At 41.3% G+C, this 22,571-nt stretch overlaps 2 protein-coding genes across 2 annotated transcripts; one reads left to right on the top strand and one right to left on the bottom strand.

Annotated features, from left to right (window-relative positions):
• The first annotated feature begins 279 nt into the window (after positions 1 to 279).
• Positions 280 to 1,219, top strand: LOC128123436 (olfactory receptor 1A1-like). The gene has a single exon (XM_052759824.1). The coding sequence runs from the start codon at positions 280 to 282 to the stop codon at positions 1,216 to 1,218; it is 939 nt and encodes a 312-aa protein (XP_052615784.1). The 3' UTR covers position 1,219.
• A 16,812-nt stretch (positions 1,220 to 18,031) lies between these two features.
• LOC128122977 (olfactory receptor 1A1-like) lies at positions 18,032 to 19,479 on the bottom strand. Its single transcript, XM_052758886.1, has one exon. The coding sequence runs from the start codon at positions 19,477 to 19,479 to the stop codon at positions 18,541 to 18,543; it is 939 nt and encodes a 312-aa protein (XP_052614846.1). The 3' UTR covers positions 18,032 to 18,540.
• Positions 19,480 to 22,571: the final 3,092 nt, after the last annotated feature.

Here is a 22,571-nt window from a genome sequence, read left to right as displayed (position 1 = left end):
ATTTTAATTAAAAAAATGATCAAATCTTAGACAGATGTGTAAAGATGCTGAGGGGGGAAATGTGACTCAGAGTTGTTCACTCACTACTTAGATGTGAGTGTTCAGAAGTAAATGACCACCTTTGCCATGGATCAACAAGGATTTCCTCAAATTATGTGGCTCTGAATTTCATGGACTCAGGGGTAGAGAGAGAACTGTTGGATATAGGAAGTGGTAACACGTAGATAGTAATTGTGCTAATGGTTGTGGATTCCTGTCCAATTTCATGCTGAAGGAGCCATGGGAGAAGAAAACAAATCTTTCACCACAGATTTCAACCTTCTGGGAGTTACCAGGCAACAGGAGCATGAAAATTTCTTCTTCATCCTCTTCCTGTTCATTTACCCCATCACAGTGATTGGAAACATGCTCATCATCCTAGCAATTCGCTCTGACACTCGCCTTCATAACCCCATGTACTTTTTCCTTGCCAACCTCTCCCTTGTTGACATCTTCTTTTCCTCTGTAACTATCCCCAAGATGTTGGCCAACCATCTCCTGGGTAGCAAAGTCATCTCCTTTGGGGGATGTCTGGCACAGATGTATTTCATGATAGCATTGGGAAACACAGACAGCTATATACTAGCTGCAATGGCATATGACAGAGCTGTGGCCATCAGCCGCCCACTTCATTATGCAACAATTATGAGTCCACGGCCTTGTGTCCTGCTGGTTGCTGGGTCCTGGGTGATTGGAAATGCCAATGCACTTCCCCATACCCTTCTCACAGCTAGCTTGTCCTTCTGTGGCAACAAAGATGTGGCCAACTTCTACTGTGACATTACTCCTTTGCTCCAGCTGTCCTGTTCTGACATCCGCTTCAATGTGAAGATGATGTACCTTGGGGTGGGGGTCTTCTCGGTGCCACTGCTGTGCATTGTCATCTCCTATGTCCGGGTCTTTTCCACAGTCTTACGGGCTCCATCCACCAAGGGCTTCCTCAAGGCCTTGTCCACCTGTGGCTCTCACCTGACAGTGGTGTCTTTGTATTACGGGACAGTGATGGGCATGTATTTCCGGCCCCTGAACAGTTACAATCTGAAGCATGCATTGATAACTGTGATGTACACAGCAGTGACCCCAATGCTGAACCCTTTCATCTACAGCCTGAGGAACCGGGACATGAAGGCTGCTCTGAGGAGACTCTTCTGTCACAGTGCTTCCTCATCCCCCATGTGAGACCTCACACTGTGGTTCCTCCATCAGAAGCCCTGGGAAATCCAGCTCCAATATCACCCCTGCAAGGAGCTGCCTGTCATCTTTCCTGCTTGAAATTCCTTCCCTCAAGAGCCTTCTGATAGTCTGCCAGAGGCCATAAGAATATACATCATGGCCTAGTACTTGGCTGTGGATCTCTGCATCTGCTTCCATCAGTTACTGGATGAAGGCTCTATGATGACAGTTAAGGTGTTCATCAATCTAATTACTGGAGTAGGCCAGCTCAGGCACCCTCTCCACTATTGCTAGTAGTCTAAGCTGGGGTCATCCTTGTGGGTTTCTGGAAACTCCCCTAGTACTAAATTTCTCCCTATCCCCATGATGTCTCCCTCTATCAAAATATCTCTTTGATTGCTTTCCCTCTCCATCCATGTTCCAGTTCGAGCATCCCATTCCCTTATGTTCTCATCCCCCATCCTCTACTCTCTATTGCCTAAAGCAATAAATCCATTGAGTCTGCCTAAAGGGCAAGAAATTTATTAGATATAAAGTTCACTACAGCATGGGAGATTTATTGTAGGGTCCTGGAAAGTGGAGCTATGATCCACACTGTTCTTCTGCCTGGTCCATCTCAGCATCCAAAAACCAGAAGAGAGAGAGAGAGAGAGAGAGAGAGAGAGAGAGAGAGAGAGAGAGAGAGAGAGATGCATACATGCATCTCAGGTCTTAAGGGTCCCAAGAGGCCATGCCCCGGGAGCATGTACCTGAAGGTCATAGGCAGGTAGAGCAGTTACCTGTTATATCTTCTAGGGGGCAGTGTTTCAAGGTTATAGCTAGAAAAGCTACCCACTACAATTGCTCCCCTTGCCCCCATTTTACTCAGGTGATCTCCTCTATTTCCCCTTCCCAGGGGGATCCATGCATCCCTCTTAGGGTCTTCCTTGTTAGCTAGCTTTTCTAGAGCTGTGGATTGCAGTCTGGTTATCCTTTGCTTTACATCTATCCACTTATGAGTGATTATATACTATGTTTATCTTCCTGAGTCTGGGTTACCTCACTCAGGATGATATTTTCTAGTTCCATCCATTTGTGTGCAAATTTCATGATGTCATTGTTTTTTTACTTTTGAGTAGTACTCCATTATGTATATGTACCACATTTTCTTTATCCATTCTTTGGTTGAGGGACATATAGATTGTTTCCAGGTTCTGCCTATTATGAATAATGCTGCTATGAACATAGTAGAGGGACTCTATGAGCAAGGGCATCAAGATCATGAAGGGGAAGCCTACAGAGAGAGGCAACCAAACTAAACTAGTGGGAACTCATAAACTTTAGACCAACAGCTATAGAGCCTGCATGGGACTGGACTAGGCCCTCTGCATGAGTGAGACAATCGTGTAGCTTGGTCTATTTAAGGGGCCCCTGGCAGTGGGATCAGGGTTTATCCTTTGTGAATGAGCTGGCTTTTTTGAACCCATTACCATGGTGGGACACCTTGCACAGCCTTGATGCAGAGGAGAGAGGATTGGACCTTCCTCAACCGAATGTAGCAGGCTTTGCTGACTTCCCATAGGAGGCCTTACATTTTCAGAGGAAGGGATGGGGCATGGGTTGTGGGGAGAGGGCTGGAAGGGGAGCAGGAGGAAGGATGAGAGGGGATCTGTGGTTGGTATGTAAAATGAATAAAAAATTTCTTAATAAAGAAAAAATACAAAAAAATAATATACAGCAAATGACAACTGATATTCATAATGTCAACCTATCAAATGAATAACTCTCTGATGGAGGAACCTTGTCAAGCAAAGCTTATGGGCCCACTGCCTATGAATACTGTGTTGTTTCTTTCTGTACTTTTCTCATGTGCTGCTACAATTCTTCTCTAAAAAAATAGCTGTGGGGTTCATCCCACAGATTATTGGTAGTGTGTTCTACACTTTGGGAGCACAATTATGTCTGTGAATTGACAGAAAGATGACTTCTTTGTATACTGTGTAACTTTGGTAAATAAAATATACTTTCATAGCCAGGCCTTTATTCCACAGCTTCAAGACAATTACACACAATTAGCTGATCTAAAACCTCAGAGAAAATTCAAAACAGACTAGTTGCTCCTGCAAATTAAATGTACAAGGACAAGTTCCTAGATATCTGATTGTGGAACCAAGGTCAGGCATGAAACAACTTTAGTGCCAGTTTTTCGCTTGCAGAAGCCTGGCTGATAACATTAAAGACTTAACTCCCTCCAGTAATTGACTCTCTGCACATACTCCTAATCTTACTTTTATGATACAAGGCTCAAGGTTCAACCAACTAACTGTTTACTATTTAGGTCCTGAATTTCAATGCCGCGCTCTGTCGGGAAATGCTAACCACTTACAGCTACATGATTGCTTTACAGACTGCATGTGAGGAAACTGGATGACAGCTGAGAGTGGCCATGGTTCCTCACCACACCTGGTCAGTGTGACATCCCTAGCTTGAGAGAAACTGTGTGATTTCTCTTGGTTCTATTTTTTATTGTTTACTCAAGAAATGCTATGTGACCCAGAAAATGCAACTAATATATTGTCTAGAGTTTTCTATTGGGAGATAATTTGTTTAAGATGAAGGAAAAGAGAAAGTTACCACTGGAACATGTATGTTTTTCCTAATTCCCCTCACATAGAAAAAGTTTAGATCTCACCACATTCATAGATTCATAGATCACACCCAGGGTGTGATCTAGGAACTGGTTCTCTAAAGACTGCAATAATAGTCTCAGGAGGCAACTGATTCCAACACATTTCTATTCCCTTGGGCAGAGTGCAGCACAAGGCTCTGGGTTCATGTCTCACAACCCACAGAGCAGCAAAGTGGAGTTGGGGAAGCACTGACTTTCATATGTCAAAATCAGACTAATGCTCTGTTCTGCAAATACCACAGGCTATATAGTCACAGTAGCTCATGCTTCAAAGCTGCATGATAACTTTTTACTCTAACTACTATGTTTATCACCTCTGCTAGGCTTGGAAGCCTGTGTGTACAAGAAGTGTCCTAACATATGACTGTATTTCACAATCTCAGTCATAGATCCTGCATCACACAAATGTGAATGGGGGTGATATGAGTGATATAAATATTAGTTCCTGAAGTTTAATCTAATAATTATCAGAGGTTACCAGGTTTGACACAATTTACTTACCTTACTAATGTCTTTTTTGCTTTGTTTTGTTTCTTGAGGCATGGTCTCATAAGTAGCTCAGGCTGTCTTTGAACTCTCCATCTTCCTCCTCTATCTTCTAAGTAATGAGACTGCAGAAATTTGCCATCTTTCCCAGCGCTTCATCTTTTAAATTTTAAAGAAACTGTGCTGGGGATGTATTTCTATTCTGCCTTTATATTTAATTAAAGTAGACTGTCTCTAAGGATACTCTTACCAAAGTCTTACTCAAATGATAGTAACTAGTAGAATTGTTATCATTTAAGCAACAAAAATTCTTACACGATTAAGATAACAAAATGCTAGTTTAATTCAGTATAATCTTAAATGTACTGATCAAATACTTGGGTTCCATATAATAAGTCAAGGGGATAGAACAGTATAGCAAATAATGTGGCCATCTTCCTCCAATGTGGCCCAGAGAAGGTGAGGCTGAGATTCAGCTACCTGTTCTGATCACATGGATGATATTCCCAGAATAGGGAAGTTAATTCAGAGGTCACTATAGAACCATGGTAGAACTCTAATATGCCATCAATAGATTCTCCCTTTGAGAAAATGGGAATACTTTTTTCAAAATATAATAAGTATTTATCAGTCTCATTTCCAAACATGGTTACACCATGAAGAAATAGGCAGAGTACATCTTCTAACTGTGCATGAGCTGCTTTGCTAATCATGCAGAAAATAAAAAATTATCATCTTCTATAGGTGTTGTACACTTCAAAACCTTGTCCATGGATGATTAAAGATGATGTTTCTCATGTTTTCAGGACTCTAATGCACCAAAGCTAGGAGCTTTCACAGTGATCTAAGGATCTGGTCATGGATGAATACAAATCTGAGTGAAGGACCCACTGATAGGGAAATAAAGGGTCTTTTATTTGGGAAATTTCCAGAACAGGTTGATAAAAATGCTTTACAAGCAGGAGGGTCTGCATTTGGATCCCCAGCAATCATGTAAAAAAATCTGGGTATAGCCACATGCTTCTGTAATCCCAGAACTGGGAAGGTGTGGTTGGGAGGATGCCTTGGAATATCTGGCCAATCAGTCTGGCAAATCAATGAGCTCCAGGTTCAATGAAAGAACTTCTCTTAGAAAATAAGGTGGAGAGTGATTGAGAAAAACATCAGACTTTGGCCTCCATGCGCACTCACACATGATTGAATGTGTACCTATATACAAGTGTAGACAGACACACATAAACACCCCAAGATAAATTACTAATAAATTTCAAAGTTTTACAAAGCAATACAACACATAGTAACTACTTAGCAAAACTGTAGCAAGCTGAATCCCAGAATGAATATAAGGTAAATTCTGCTTTTATGGGTCAACCTGACAAGGTCAGATGGAACTAGATTTATTTCCTGTAGAAAAATAGTAAGTACCAAACAGAAAAATCTCAAAGAAAAGACGGGAATTTCCAGAGACTTAGCACAGCTCCAAAACCCTGACTGCTAAGCTCACACTCACATGATTCCTCACACAGAGCTAGTCCTTCCTTCATTTCCTTTAAGAATTTGTAGGGATGTTTATAAGTGTAAGAACAAACACAAACTGTTGAGATTATCTATGAAGTCACTGTCTCAGGCCATCACCCCTGATGCTGTAAATCATGCTCTCCTGCAGTGATATTAACAAGACCACTGTCCCACTGTCCCAGGGCTAAATCCAGAAAAGACTACCGCATTCTACTGCTGTTATTTTCCTTGTTGCTGTAACAAAATATCTGGCAAAAATAAAGTAGAGTTGATTTAGGCTCACAGTTCAAAGGTAAAATCCATTATGGCAGGGAAGATCATATCAGAAGTGTGAGGTCACCTTTCATTCACAGTTTGGAAGCAGAAAGAGATAAATGCTGATGCTCAACTTGCTTTCTCCTTTTCCATTCAGTTCACAGCCCCAGCCCATGAAATAATGCTGCTCACATTTAGGGTGAGTATTCACCTCTCAACAAACCCAATCTAGAGACTACCTCACAGGTATGCTCAAAGCTTTGCGTTGGGTAACTCTAGATCTTGCAAGCTGGCAACCAATATTAACTATCACAATTATATGCCTTATGTGCCAAGGAAGATTGCTTAGTATTCAGTCAGGAAATAAAAATTCTCACATGGTGAACTTAAACCAGAAGATTCAACATAAAGTATTTGATACAAAGTCATATTTGGAGAAACACTAAACAGGAAAAAGATGTATGGTGAGTCACCCAGGGTTGAAGGAGGGATGGCAAATAGCTGAGCCTTCTCTTCAGGGATCTGTGAGCAGCTGCCTCCCATTCCACATCTGGAGAAGTGACCCAAACTGTCACTTCCAAGGGTGTGGATTCTCAGTGGTAGCTTGTTTGGGAAACACAGTGATGCTTTTATTTACAAAGCATGGACATACTATGAAGAACCACACATAAGTCCAGATGTTTTCCTTGGTCCCTTCATGTAGACATGGCACAGTACCCTTGGCAGTACAGCAGACAAAAGAGAGATCTCTTATTTTTCCTGAATGGCCCACAGACAATGCAATTTTGCTAAATATTAGCAACAAACTGTTAAGTGCAAAAATGTGAATTTTGAGGGCTGGAAGATGGCTCAATGGTTAAGGGCACTGGCTGCTCCTACAGAGAACCAATATTTAGGTCCCAGTATCCATACTATGATTCACAGACATTGAACTCCAGTTCTAATGGATCCAACACTTTCTTCTGGCCTCTGTGGGCACCAGGCACTTGTGTGGTACACATCCATACATGTGGGCAAACACCTATACACATCTAATAGTCTTTTTTAAAACCCTATGTTCAGGAGGGTTTTCTTTTTTATTAATATGATTTCTTTATTGAATCTTTGGGACAAAGTCTACAATGTATTAAATGCATAATACCAGAAGGTCAAATAGGAAAATTAAAGCCATACGTGGCTAATGTAGCCATAGATCTATGGGGAAGAGATCATACAACAGTGGGAAGCACAGATTAGCATTCCTCCAACTTCAGAGATAGGTTATAAAAGAAGAGATGTTCCTAATAAAAACATCTGTAAATGTTATCAAAGACAGTCACAGACTTATGTGTCCATAAGCAGGACACAGGAGGTTGGCTCTTCATCTTGATATGGGTGAGCCACTACTGAGAGAACACCAACAGCCCTACCACCGAAACAGTTACCTGACAAGTTTGTTTATATAGGACAGTGGTCAGTGACAGAAGAAAAGTTACAGGCATGAGAACAATTAGTCCAAGGCAGCTGGGGGCTCAACATATAGAAGAGTCCACCAGCCCTTGAAATGCTCCTATAATCATCATTAGAAAGAAATCTAGAAAATGGAGGATGTTAATAGATCTGAGAGAGATCAATTGAGTCATTCAGTCTATGGTTTCCTTATAACCTAGAATCCCTTTAACTTCTTAACGATATAAGGCGTGGCCTATTATACTAAATGATTTAAAAGATTGCTTTTTCCCAATCCCTTTGCATGAGCAAGATAGAGAAAATTTTGCTTTCACAACACCTACTTATAATAATTCTCAACCTGTTAAAAGATACCATTAGAAAATTCTTTCACATACCATTAGGAATGTTAAATAGTCCTACCTTGTGCCAATATTTTGTCCAACAACCATTAGAAATAATTCATAAATAGTTTCCTCCGAGTCGGGCGGTGGTGGCGCACGCCTTTAATCCCAGCACTCGGGAGGCAGAGCCAGGCGGATCTCTGTGAGTTCGAGGCCAGCCTGGGCTACCAAGTGAGTTCCAGGAAAGGCGCAAAGCTACACAGAGAAACCCTGTCTCGAAAAACCAAAAAAAAAAAAAAAAAATAGTTTCCTCCATTCTACAATTTACCATTTTATGAATGATATCTTACTGGCTAATGTAGACACACATACTTTAGGAAAAAAAATGTTTGATGAGGTAAAGAGAATTTTGACTTGTTGGGGATTACAAATTGCTCCTGAAAAAAAATACATAGAGAGTATTCTACTAATTACCCAGGATATAAAATAGGTTTAAAGAAAAGTCAGCCACAGAAAGTACAAATCAGGAAGATCAATTATAAATTCTTAATGATTTTCAAAAATTTCTGGGAGATATTAACTGCCTAAGGACCACAATTGGATTAACTACTCAAGAGCTAATTTATTTCAAACATTACAAGGTCCTAAGGACTTAAATAGTCCAAGAAAATTATCAGCAAAGGCTGAGAGAGAATTGGCTCTGGTAGAAGAGAAATTACAGGATGCACATGTGGATCACTAGGATCCAGAGCTTGATTGTATCCTAGTCATACTATTTTCTACTCATTTTCCTACAGGAATTTTTATGCAGAGAGAATATAATATCTTAAAATGGATATTGTTACCACATAAACAGAGTGAAAAAATTAAAGACCTATTTAGCAAAGGTTTTTGAACTGATTCTTAAAAGAAAAATGAGACTTCATCAATTAGGAATAGACTTAGAAATAAATTGTGATACTAATGCTGAAACTATCTCATTATGGGCAGAAAATGAACATTGGCCAAGAGCTTTCAGTAATTTTGGGGAGAGATTAACAACAAATATCCCAAAAGCAAGAGACTTCAGTTTATAAAAATAACTATTTGGATTCTCCCTCATATAGTAAAAAGGTCACCAATTTCTGGAGCCCCTACATTCTATACTGATGCAAATAAATCGAGAAAGACAGGTTGTAAGTCAGAAAAAATAAATAAAGTAGCTCAAAGTCCATATTCTTCAGAATTATATGCTAGTCTCATAGTATTATTAGATTTTCCAGAATCTTGTAATACAATTACTGACTACCAATATGCAGAAAGAGTTGTTTTATATATTGAAATCATTGAGGTTATTTCAGATGATTCATAATTAACTTCACTATTTATTCAACTACAACAAGTAATCAGAAATAGAAATCATTCATTTTCCATATGATATATCAGATCCCATATGGGTCTACCAGGCCCTCTAGCACAACATAATGATGAAATTGATCAGCTATTAATAGGAAATGTGCTAGAAACCTCAGAATTTTATAATAAACACCATGTTAACAGCAAAGATTTAAAGAAATATTTTTCTATCACTTGGCAACAAGTCAAGGAAATTATAAGGAAATATCCTACTTGTTCTTTGTATAATTAAACTCCATTACTTGTAGGAAGTAACTCAAAAGGTACCCAAAGAAATGAAATTTGGCAATTTCATGAAATTGAAAATGAAAAGGATGCATTTCATTTTTCAGAGTTTGGAAAATTAAAGTATGTGTACCATACCATATATGTATATTCAGGATTTCAATTTACAACTGCTTTAAGTTCTGAGAAGGCTGATTCTGCAACTATACCTTTATTAGAAGTTATGGTTAATATGAGAATGCCTGAACAAATTAAGACTGACAGTGCTCCAACATATGTCTCCAGCAAAATGAAAGTGTTTTGCATATTACAATATAAAGCATATTACAGGAATGCCACACAATCCTATAGGAAAAGCAGTTGTAGAAATATCTAATCATGCTTTAAAAGAGATGATTAATAAACAGAAAGGGGTAATAAAGACACCCAGAGATAGATTACATAGTGCTTTGTTAACTTTAATTTTTAAGTGCTAATGAGCAAAAAACAACAGCTGCTGAGACATTGGATTGTGAGAAAAACTGGTGAGTTAAACCAGCCTATATATTTTAAGGAAGTGTTAACTTCAGAATAGAAGTCAGGAAACCTGTTGAGTGGAAGAGAGGTTATATTTTTGTTTCCACATGAAACAAAAAGCTATGGATTCCTTCAAAATTCATAAAGATCAACTTTGACCAGGGAAGACCTCCTGAAAGTCTTGGCTGCAGACATGAAGGAAGAAACAAAGAAAAACTACAAGACAGGTGATGTATATCCTGATCCCTCTACATAGGAACATCTTTGAGACTGAATGAGACGTGGTAAATCTTGTTGGCTAGAGAATCTTCATAAATTATTATTACATGCCATCCTTTCATATGGCATGGATAGAGATTTAGATTACAGTTTGGTTATGCACTCCAAATGGACTTATAAAGTTGACAGATGCCTTTTACCTGCTCAAACATAGAACAAAAAACATCTTTAGCTGATTTGTGCACCCCACAAATTCCATGCTTATGTTAATGCAGATACATATGTTATATCTAAAGGTCTGTGTGTTTTCAGGGGGAAAAAAGGACCAGATACCAATGAAGACAAGAAAAGTAACCCAGGTGATCCAGCTTCAGAGAATGCTTCTGTTGCCATTTCCTCGGAAATCTGCATCCAGGACAACTTCAATGTGGCTAAATAAGATGGTCCAGACTCACAAACTACTCCAGCCAGGACTTCAGTTAAGCACTGCAATTTCCCATCACACAGAAACTAGACCAAAAAAAATGATACAGCTAGCTCTCCCAGGACTTGACCATTATCCCAATTTTCTCAGGATCCCCTAAAGATGCTGTTGCCCTCAGACAACAGGAAGCAATTTTAAGAACATGATGCCCCGATTTATGAGAGGTGGGGTAGGTGGGGTTTTTTTTAATCTTTCAGTGGGTTATGGATGTTTGTTAATGTTGGGGAAGGGAGGTTGGTTGCAAGTTGTTATTGGTCATGGTCAGGGAGGAAACTAAGCAAAGGAGGTTAGATCCAGGTATCTCTTTCTTTCTTTTTCTTTCCTCTATCCTTCTTTCTCTACTGTCTGGTGTTGAAAAAAGGAGAAGGGGATAAGTGGTGAAAAGAAAAAAGGGGAGCTATGGGAATGATAGGATAAAAGGATAGCTTATTGAATATACTTTTAAACTAAAAAGCAACTACCAGTCTCAAATATTTTACATTGGTATGGATTTTTGTATATTGATACAAATTTAGGTTTATTTTTGTTACAACATACTGTATATATGTTTCTACTCTTGTTTAAAGTATTGTACCAATGCAACTCATTTAAAAATGTAGTGTGAAGTCCTAGCCCTTGAAAGCTACTCTTACAAACTGTTTAGGATAATTAAGAAAGGCAGGTCAGTAGTTAGTCACATATAACAACCAAATTTGTAGTCATGTTAGGTATGTTTTCAAGGTTAAACAGATATATTTTAGATAGATAATTGGTCTTCAAACACTTCAGAGATCTACAGGATATGGTATTTAAGATGTTTTATTAACATAAGGCTTTTCATGACAGTGAGAAGACACATCTGCTCCTGGCAGCACCAATTTACTTCAAAGAAGATGATGGGCATTGAAGAACCTCCACATGGAGTTTGCTTCAAATGAAGCAAGAAATTGCCCTTGCCTCAACCTTTAACAGTATGCTGTCCAACTTGGACAAGCAGGACACAAAGGAAGACAACTGCTTAACTTTGCCAAGACAAGGTAGACCAATCCTTCAAAATTCCTGTTTCACAGAAAAGTCTGTCAGATATTCTAGGCCTACATGCCAAAGATGAATGCTCCAACATTCTAGAGAAACCTTGGGTGACTGTCCAGGCAGCCAGCTGTCTCTCATTTCTATAGTTTTGGAAGTTGCTTGCTCTGCACTTCCTGTTTACTCAGGTAATATTTATCATTCTCAGGTCTCTGATGGTATTGAAAACTAGATAGTTATATTCTTACAATTTTCCTTGTTACCAAATTCAAAAAGGAAACTCACAAAAAAGATGTAAAGTTTATAAAGGTTGAGAGATATAAAGTTTATGTGTTTATCTAAGAAAATATTTTAAGGTCTAAAAAAGGTATTTTTAGGTTGGTAATACAAGTTATGATAGAAAATGGTTTAGGTACAAAACTCTGGACTCACCAAGATAGGATAGATAATGGAGCACTTTCTCCAAAGTTGCCAAATACAAATGGACTGGGCATTGTGAATGTAATTCTTATCAGATAATTGTTCTTATTGTATATAGTTTATTGATGGTAGAGAAAGAGCCTTCTATTGGACTAAAAGGGGGAGATGTTGGGATAATCTTTTTGCACACTGTGTGAAGATTTGTCTCTATTTAACCTCATGCCTAAGGCACCGTCTGATTAGTTTAATAAAGAGCTGAACAGCCAATAGCTAGGCAGAAGAGGATAGGCAGGACTTCTGAGCAGAGAAAGGAATTCTGGAAAAGAATCTGAGGTGGGAAATTTGCCAGCCAGATAGAGGATGTTGGATGTATGGTACTGAGGAGAGGTAACAAGTCATGTGGCAGAACATAGATTAGTATCAGCAGGTTAATTTAAGTTTTAAGAGCTAGTTGGCAACAAGCCTACACTAAGGCCACACTTTCATAATTAATAAAAAGTCTCTGTCATTATTAGAGAGCTAGCAATATTTAAAAAAGGACCCATTATAATGCTACAAAGAAAACTCAGAGAGCTGAGCTTCAAAGAAGACTATGAGACAAGAACAACTGCCTGGAAGAAGTAGAAACCATCAGAGCTACCTAGAAGAGATTTAGACCAGAGTCACTACTCTCCAATCTGTTGAACTGCCTGCAGGCTGTGCAAAGTGCTCCAGATTCCCAGTTTTTCTGAGCTGTTCCTCATGTTTGGGAGGTCTTTGGTGATGCAGCTGTATTTCAGTCACTTCTGCTCCTGTAAGTAACTCCTCACCCACATTCCTGTAAGCAACCCTATCTTAGTTAGGACTTCTACTACTGTGAAGAGACACCATGATCACTGCAACTCTTATAAAGGAAAACATTTCATTGGGGCTGGTTTATAGTTTCAGAGGTTTATCCCATTATCATGGTAGGAAGCATAGCAGTGTGCAGGCAGACATGTGCTAGAGAAGAAGCTTAGAGTTCTACATTTTGATTCCCAGGCAGCAGATGGAGACCGTGTGCCACACTGGGTGTAGTTTGAGCATATAAGACCTCAAAGCCTGCCTCCACAGTGACACACTTCCTCCAATAGGGCCACACCTCCTAATAGTGGCACTCCCTATGGTCCAAGCATAAGTCTATGGGGACCATTCCTATTCAAAGCACAACAAACCCCAGTAAAATTAATTGGTTCACCAACTTGGACTATTGTGGTATCCATACCTTGGTCTGTCATGTGTTCCCTATCTGGGGTGAGTAGATGTGTTCCATAACCTTCCAAAATAATGCCAGCAGCTGGGGACACAGCATTCAAACACATGGACCTGAAAGGGGCATTTTACACCTAAATCTCATACCACCCAATCCTAAAGTTCCTCATGTAGCCACCACCTACATCTACCTGCATGGCACCCCTTGCTCCATTTCCTTGTGTCTTTCTCCCTCCTTGAAGTTCCTCTCCTCCTGAGCCCTCTGGCTAAGTGGGTCTTAAGTCCAATTAGGTGGCTATTGGTTACCATTGGTTGTATCTTGCAGGCCCAGTCAATGTTGTAGTTTATAGGCTTTACAGCTGGGTAAGACTTCTGATTGCTTTTCTCCCTTTCATCTTGCATAACACCATCCCATAATATGAGAGCTAGTCCTCAGGGAAGATCCTTCCCAATCACTGTACATTTCAAAAGGAAAAAGAAAGAGCATCACAATTTTTAATGATGAATGATGGAGACTAGAATGACTGAGAACAAAGTATGACAGCATGTGCATGTAGGTGTCTATGCGGGTGCATGTATGCATGTGTACAAGCATTTTTGATCATTGATTCTTTGGGAATTTCACATCATGCACCCTGATCCCACTCCTCTCCCAGTCCCTCCATATCCACCCCTCACTCTTGTAGTGCCCCCCTCAAAGAAAAAATAAAAATAAATAAAAATAAGATAAAAAATAAACAATAAGAAAAAAAGAAAAACACTTGGCTTCTCATCTTTCACACCTCTTCATTATCTCTTCATTCATCTTGGCAGCATTGGGAGCTGCAGTACACACTTTTGTCCAAATAACTTTACTTGCAAATGTTCATTGTGTAATAAATTGTTGGTCTGGTTCAAGGCAGCTTCTGGTACACCATCAATACTGGACCCCCACCAAAATTCCTCTCTGATATCCTGTTATTGCCCCAAGTCATGGAGGTCCTATGACTATGGTTCTACAGGATCAGCTCCTTTCACACACTCCAGCAGGTCATAGATGGGGTAGATATTGGGGTGTGCCAACTCCAAGACCTGGATGTGTGCCTGCCTGGCAGCTGAGTTATTCAGTCCAGGCCACTGGAACCACTCCTCTCGGGTAAGGAACAGAGCCAGCTCTTTCAGGCCCGTAGTGAAGAGTAGAGCGAGCTTTCCCATATTTGGGGGGCCAGTTCTTCTATGAGGGGGCAGGACCAGCTTTCCCATGTCAGGGTCATCAGGGTCCATTATCCCAGGGCCAGGGAGGTTCAGGGTCAGCTCTCCTGTGGTAGGGGTGAGTCACTCTGGGCCAGTGAGGGGTAGGGCTAGCTCAGCAGGGCCCTTGTACTTCAACACATGGTTCAACATGGGATTTGCATGGGCCCCTGTCACAACATGGGCAATTGACACCCACAGACCCCAGCTGATGCAAGACCACAGACCCAGACATGGTCAGCAGCAGCAGCTTAGGGCCAGATGTCACCATGACCCTGGGTGGTAATACAGTCATCTCAGATCCTGATGGACCCAGCAGCAGCATGGTCCCCTGGATCCAACTTGGCTCCATGTGGTGGTTCAGACCCCAGGCAGTCAAGCAGCCCCCAATGGCAATGGGAGCCACAGACCTCAACACAGCTCTGGCTACAGCAGGGCCATAGACCCAGAAATGGCCCCCAGCCACAGCTTGGGCCTAGGTATCAATATGACCCCAGATGTCAGCACAGGCCACCCTGATCTGCATGGTCTTGGTGATAGTATGACCCTTAGCACCAAGAGGGCCTCAGGTGCCAGCCTGGACTCTGGGCATCTGCATTATCTTTGATGGTAACCAAAGCCTTGGACATAGACAGAGACTCTGGTGTAGCTTAAGTTTTCCTGCCTGGCCCACAGTCAGAACAAATCTCTCTCACCTGCCAGTCCCACAGCCTCTCAAACCCAACCAAGTAAACACAGAGACTTATATTGGTTTCAAACTGTATGGCCGTGGCAGGCTTCTTGCTAACTGTTCTTACAACTTAAATTAATCCATTTCCATAAATCTATACCTTGCCACATGGCTCGTGGCTTACCGGCATCTTCACATGCTGTTTCTCATCGTGGCGGCTGGCAGTGTCTCTCTGACTCAGCCTTCCACTTCCCAGCTTTATTCTCCTCCTTGTCCCGCCTACACTTCCTGCCTAGCCAATGGCCAATCAGTGTTTTATTTAATGACTAATCAGCAACACATTTGCCATACAGAACATCCCACAGCACTCTGGCTGCAGTTCAGCCACAGACTCAGTCATGGCCCTCAATAGCATTTCAGGCTAGGACAACCCCATGACCACAGGTGGCAGCACAAGCCCCTGAGGTTGGCATGGTCCCAGCAGCAACATGTCCCTCAGACTCCAACATGATCACAGGTTGCAGCCCAGAAGTCAGGCGTTCTTGTGACCTTTGGTGACAATATGGGCCATGGACATAAACACAGAGTCAAGTTGTAGAACCATAGACCAAGACATGGTCCTTAGTGGCATCCCAGACCTAGATGTCACTATTGCCTCAGGTGGCTACACAGCTCACTCAATTTGGCATTCTCCAGCTGTAAGGTGGCCCTTGGACAACAGCATGACCCCAGGTCATGACCCAGATCTAAGGCATTCACCTGGCCTTTGCTGGTACCAGGAACCATGTATATCAACACAGATCATGGCTGCAGCTCAGGCCAGGGTGTCTCCATGGCCCCGGGTTGCTGTGCAGGGTACTCAGATCTGTATGACCATGGTGGCCTCGTGACCTTTGGACAGCAACATGGCCTCAGGTATCAGCCCATACCCCAGGCATCTGCACAGCCTTCAGTGGTAACAGGAGCCACTGACATCAACCCAGAACCTGACTGCAGTAAAGCCTTGGACCCAGACATGACCCCTGGCAGCAGCTTGAGCCTGGTTGACACCATGGTAACTTGTGGCACTGCAGGCCACCCAGATTGTCATGGCCCCAGCCATGGCACATCCATCGGTCTCCATCATGGACACATTTAGTGAGCCAGAACCCTGGCATCTGTGTGGCCCTTGGTGGCAACACAGGCCATGGGCATTATCACAGAACCCAGCTGCTATAGAATCACAGACCCAGACACGGTCCTCAGAAACAGCTCAGGCCCAGATGCGACTATGGCCCCAGGTGGCAGCACAGGCCACTCAGGTTGGCATCACCCCAGTGGCAAGTTGGGGAGGAAATGCTTTATTTGACTTACACTTCCATATTGCTATTTATTATTGAAGGAAGTCAGAACAGAAACTCAAACCAGGTAGGATCCTGGAGGCAGGAGCTGATGCAGAGGCCATGGAGGGGTGCTGCTTCCTGGCTTGCTTCCCATAGCTTGCTCAGCCTGCTTTCTTATAGAACCCAGGACCACCAGCCCAGGCATGGCCCCACCCACCATGGACTGGGCCCTCCCCCACTGATTACTAAATGAGAAAACACCTTACTGCTGGATCTCATGGAGCCATTTCCTCAACTGAGGCTCCTTCCTCTCTGATGACTCTAGCTTGTGTCAAGTTGACACACAAAACCAGCCAGCACAGGGGGCCTCTCTGAAGATTTGGCCCACTTCTTGTTCCAGTCAGTTTCTCTGCTTCCCCTTCCACACCAGTGAACCACCCCCATGTACTCCTGACTAAACATGGAGCCACTCCCGTTACCACGACTTCTGAAGCCATGCGCCGGGATTAAGTTTTGCTTCCCTAACTGTTTCTATCTGACATTTTGTCATGGCAGTGAGGGAAGGAACTAACAGACTCTGCGCCAGTCTTCTGTCTCCACCATGCCTGAGCTCTGGAAAACTGACCCATATGGACTCAACAACAGGCTGTCATATCCCCTGGCTTCTGGTTGGGCATAATCGATGCAGAGTTGCAGGAGAGCTTAAGAGAAGGGAAGAAGGCAAGGTGAGTTCATTCTCTAATTAAAAGTTGCTTCTCATTTAACTAAATTAGTCTGTTTTGCCAGTCAACTGGCACAGCACAGATGTCCATCTCTCTCTATCTCCGTCTCTCTTTGTCCTCACCTCCAGCCCAGTAAGGCCTCAGCCTTCCCGTTGCTAGCCTCAGAGTTCTCTCTTTAGGGTCTGCCTGTGTTTCCCTACATTCTCAGTCATAAAGATTTATCTATTCATTGGTTTTGTATTGATTGCATAACTTATTTTTTGAGACAGTATCTTACTAAGTCTTAGGCTAGCCCCAAATTCTCAGTTTAGCCTACACTGGCTTTAAACTCAAGGTCCTCTTGACTAGCCTTACAAGTGCTGGGGACACAGGTGTGTGCCGCCACTTCACACTTCCTCAGTTCTTACAAGACACCCAAGTCTTTAGTCTTGTATCTTTCTTTAATGTTATAATTAACCAAAAATTCCACTGAGGTAATTAAAACACACAATAATTATTTTTAAAAATAATAAATATGATTGCTCTCTTTTTATTTAGATTTTTATGGAGTCTGGTGAGCCTTAGAAATATATTAAATGTGAAAGAAGCACAAAAACACTTCCCCAGGTTTGGTTCTTTAAAGATTTATTGGGATAGGTAGATAATGCCAGGTCTAGTTATCTCTAGCCATAATCACAAACTAGTACTTTCATCCACTTATTTCATATCCATTAAGAGTTATTGATGTACTTTGTATGTCCAAGATTGTGAAGAAAGTGCCATATGTTGTCACAGGTCTTGCCCACACATGCTTATAAGCCAAACGGAGTGATTGAACATAATGGATAAAATGTGCATGCAAACAGTGATCTATAGTCTTTAAAGCATGAGCTGCAGGGACCACATCCTGTGACACAGGCAGAATAGATAGTATCAGCCCTATTTTGTCCATGTTGAAGTCAATGCTTGTACTCTCAACTCCACTCTTCTGGTCAGCAGGCTGGTGAGAACTGTCCCCAGTGCTACAGTCTGCCCAAGGGAGCAGAAATGCATTGAAATTAGTGCATTCCATGAGTTGCTTCCTCAAAACATGAGAATGCTCCTGAGGAAGGGATTTCAAGCTGGAAAGATGGCAGGCAGCTCCTTGCAGGGGTGATATTGGAGCTGGATTTCCCAGGGCTTCTGATGGAGGAACCACAGTGTGAGGTCTCACATGGGGGATGAGGAAGCACTGTGACAGAAGAGTCTCCTCAGAGCAGCCTTCATGTCCCGGTTCCTCAGGCTGTAGATGAAAGGGTTCAGCATTGGGGTCACTGCTGTGTACATCACAGTTATCAATGCATGCTTCAGATTGTAACTGTTCAGGGGCCGGAAATACATGCCCATCACTGTCCCGTAATACAAAGACACCACTGTCAGGTGAGAGCCACAGGTGGACAAGGCCTTGAGGAAGCCCTTGGTGGATGGAGCCCGTAAGACTGTGGAAAAGACCCGGACATAGGAGATGACAATGCACAGCAGTGGCACCGAGAAAACGCCCACCCCAAGGTACATCATCTTCACATTGAAGCGGATGTCAGAACAGGACAGCTGGAGCAAAGGAGTAATGTCACAGTAGAAGTTGGCCACATCTTTGTTGCCACAGAAGGACAAGCTAGCTGTGAGAAGGGTATGGGGAAGTGCATTGGCATTTCCAATCACCCAGGACCCAGCAACCAGCAGGACACAAGGCCGTGGACTCATAATTGTTGCATAATGAAGTGGGCGGCTGATGGCCACAGCTCTGTCATATGCCATTGCAGCTAGTATATAGCTGTCTGTGTTTGCCAGTGCTATCATGAAATACATCTGTGCCAGACATCCCCCAAAGGAGATGACTTTGCTACCCAGGAGATGGTTGGCCAACATCTTGGGGATAGTTACAGAGGAAAAGAAGATGTCAACAAGGGAGAGGTTGGCAAGGAAAAAGTACATGGGGTTATGAAGGCGAGTGTCAGAGCGAATTGCTAGGATGATGAGCATGTTTCCAATCACTGTGATGGGGTAAATGAATAGGAAGAGGATGAAGAAGAAATATTCCTTCTCTGGCTGCCTTGTAACTCCCAGGAGAGTGAAATCCGTGGTAGAAGACTCGTTCTCTTCTCTCATGGTTCCTTCAAGCTGAAAACAAATACAAACCCAGAACCATTCGTACAATTATTATCCATGTGTTACCACTCCCTATATACAACAGTTTTCTCCCACCTGTGTGTGTGTGTGTGTGTCCATGAAATTCAGAGCCACATAATTTGGGGAAACCCCTGTTGATCAATGGTACAGATGGTCATTTATTTATGAAGAATAACCATGTCTAAGAGCAAAGGTCTTTGTGATCAAAAGAGTTTATTTTCCCTACCAATACCACCACAGCACCATCTAAGATTGATTACTTCATAATTAAAGTTCACATTGCATGATCTAGATTCATAGTTTGGTGATAAGATAAAAAGGGAAATTATTGAATCTACTTTTTAAAAGGAGCTACTTGTTTTAAATAGGATAAGTAATGAAAATTTTTTGTCTGAACTTGTCAAATGTTAATGGGTTGGACATTGTTAATATATATAAAGGAGTTTTTTTGTCTGAATCTATCAAATGTTAATGGACTAGACATTGTTAATGTAATTCTTGGCTGTATATATTGTATATACTTATTGGACATAGTTTTTCTTGTATTCGTTATAAGCTTTTTTAATTTTAGACAAAAAGGGTGAAATGTGATGATATTATGTCCTCCAATATGTTGTGCACCCTAATAAACTTATCTGGGGTTAGAGAACAGAACAGCCACGAGATATAGAGGCCAGAAAATGGTGGCACACACACCTTTAATCCTAGCATTCTGGAGGCAGAGATCCATCTGGATCTCTGTGAGTTTAAAGCCACACTGGAAACAGCCAGACATGGCAACACACACCTTTAATCCCAGGAAGTGATGGCAGGAAGCAGAAAGGTATTTAAGGCGTGAGGACCAGGAACTAGAGCCTGGTTAAGCTTTTAGGCTTTTGAGCAGCAGTTCATCTGAGATCCATTTGGACTCAGAGGCTTCCAGTCTGAGGAAATAGGATCAGCTGAGGAATTGGTGAGGTGAGGAAGCTGTGGCTTGTTCTGCTTCTCTGATCTTCTAGCATTCACCCCAATACCTGGCTTCAGGTTTGATTTTATTAATAAGACCTTGTAAGATTCATGTTACAGTTTGGCCTCAGATGAAAAATCATAAACATGGGACAAATTTGAATTATTTCTTGTTCATTCAACATATAGGACATAGTCTCTGTTTCTAGAGCTTTATAGCTTCAGAGAGAGGCCAGAATCACACTCGTCTCAGTAACCATCGTAAGGACAGGCGGTCTTTTGGAATACTCAGTCATGTACTCCAATCCAAATGTCCTCTTGGAAAAACTAGCCTAGAATTTCTCATTGTTCTTTTGACCAAACACAGGGTGATCTCTTACTCCAGTAAATATAGTCAATACAATGGCATGGGAAGACTAGTAAGTCATAAGGATCACTGAATTCAAGTCCCACCAATAAAAGCCTAGTGAATGTTCCTCCCAGGTATCCCATTCACAAAGTAGACTTTCTCTGTCTCCTTCATGCATTTCCCTTTGGCAGCTTCTCAGTTACACACAACTTCGTGCTTTCTCTCAAGTCTTCTCTTCCTTCTCTTAGTTATTTCTTTTGCTACCACCACTGCTTCATAAACTCTCCACTCTATTTCTGTTGTTTTAATTTTCTTATGACTTAGAAGCTTTAGTCGGCTAGACCATCATGTTTTTCTACTGGAAATGTTGTAATATTTCCTTAACTGGTTCAGCAGTCTCCTCTGACTTCCCTTATCTTTTGCTCTCAGACATTAATTATGACAGAGATTACTAGCTGCTTGGTCACATCCATGCTATTCTCTTCTTGATCAACATCTTCAACCACATTTCCCAGTCCCCCTTGCAGTGAGGTGCAGTCATGTGACTGAGTTCTAGCCAATTCAATTATGTGTTCTAGTTGGGAGATTTCTCCCCACTCCAATACTAACAGTTTGGAAATGTTAAAGCTGAATGGGATGATACAGTCACATAATGAGATGAGCCTGTGTCACTAGTTGCCCCATACAGGAGAGATCACACACACACACACACACACACACACACACACACACACACACACACACACACACACTTGGGCTCTTACATAGGGGAAAATGGTTTCTTATTCTTTAAAAGCCATTTAACAGTTTGTGATCAATTGGCTAATGTCATCTTAGATATCTTATGTAGTTCACTAATTTTTCTAAAGTTACTTCCATTCAAAAGTTAAGTAGTGGCTACTCCTTCACCCTTTTTAGCATAGTGTTTGTAGTCTTAGCTAGAGCAACAAGACAAGATCAAAGATATACAAATATGAAAAGAAGAAATCAAAGTATCCTTATTTGTAGATGATATGACTCTATACATAAGAGACCCTGAAGATCTCATCAGAAAACTCTTATAGCTGACACTCTTTCAGCAAAGTAACAGGATACAAAATTAACTTTATAAAATCAATATCTTTTCTGTATACCAGTGACAAATATACTGAGAAAGACATCAGGGGGAATCTCATTCACAGTAGATTCAAACAAAGTAAAGTACTTTGGAAAAAACCTAGCTTAAGAAGAGAAAGACAACTATTATGAAATTTTTAAAAGAAATAAATCAAGGAGACATTAAAATATGGAAAGACCTCCCAGGACATGGATCAGAAAATGTAATATTATGAAAACGATCATCCTACCTAAAGCAGTCTGCAGATTCAGTAGACTCACAATCAAATGTGCAACTCCATTCTTCACAGAAAAAAAAAATCCAAATATTCATATGAAACCACAAAAGACCCTCATTATCAAGGAATTTGCTGGAGTATTTTGCTGGAGACATTACCATATCTGATTTCAAGTTATATCACCGAACCATAGAAATAAAAATAATACAATACTGTAACAAAATTGACACACAAATGAATGTAATAGAATTGGGCACCCAGATATAAACTCATGCAGCTACAGCTACTTGACTCTTTGCAAAGAAGCCAAACATAAACACTGGGAAAACAGCCTTTCCAAGAAACAATGCTAGCAAAATCTGGATTTCCATGTGTAAAAGAATAAAATCAGATCTTTCTCTCTCACTCTGTAGTGTATATATACTTTCAGATCAACAATGACA

This window comes from Peromyscus californicus, unplaced genomic scaffold (genome assembly GCF_007827085.1).
Source record: "Peromyscus californicus insignis strain IS unplaced genomic scaffold, ASM782708v3 Scaffold_3__1_contigs__length_106647218, whole genome shotgun sequence".
Lineage (NCBI taxonomy): Eukaryota > Metazoa > Chordata > Mammalia > Rodentia > Cricetidae > Peromyscus > Peromyscus californicus.
Note: the sequence above shows the minus strand (reverse complement) of the source record. Positions and strands in the feature narration are given on the sequence as shown.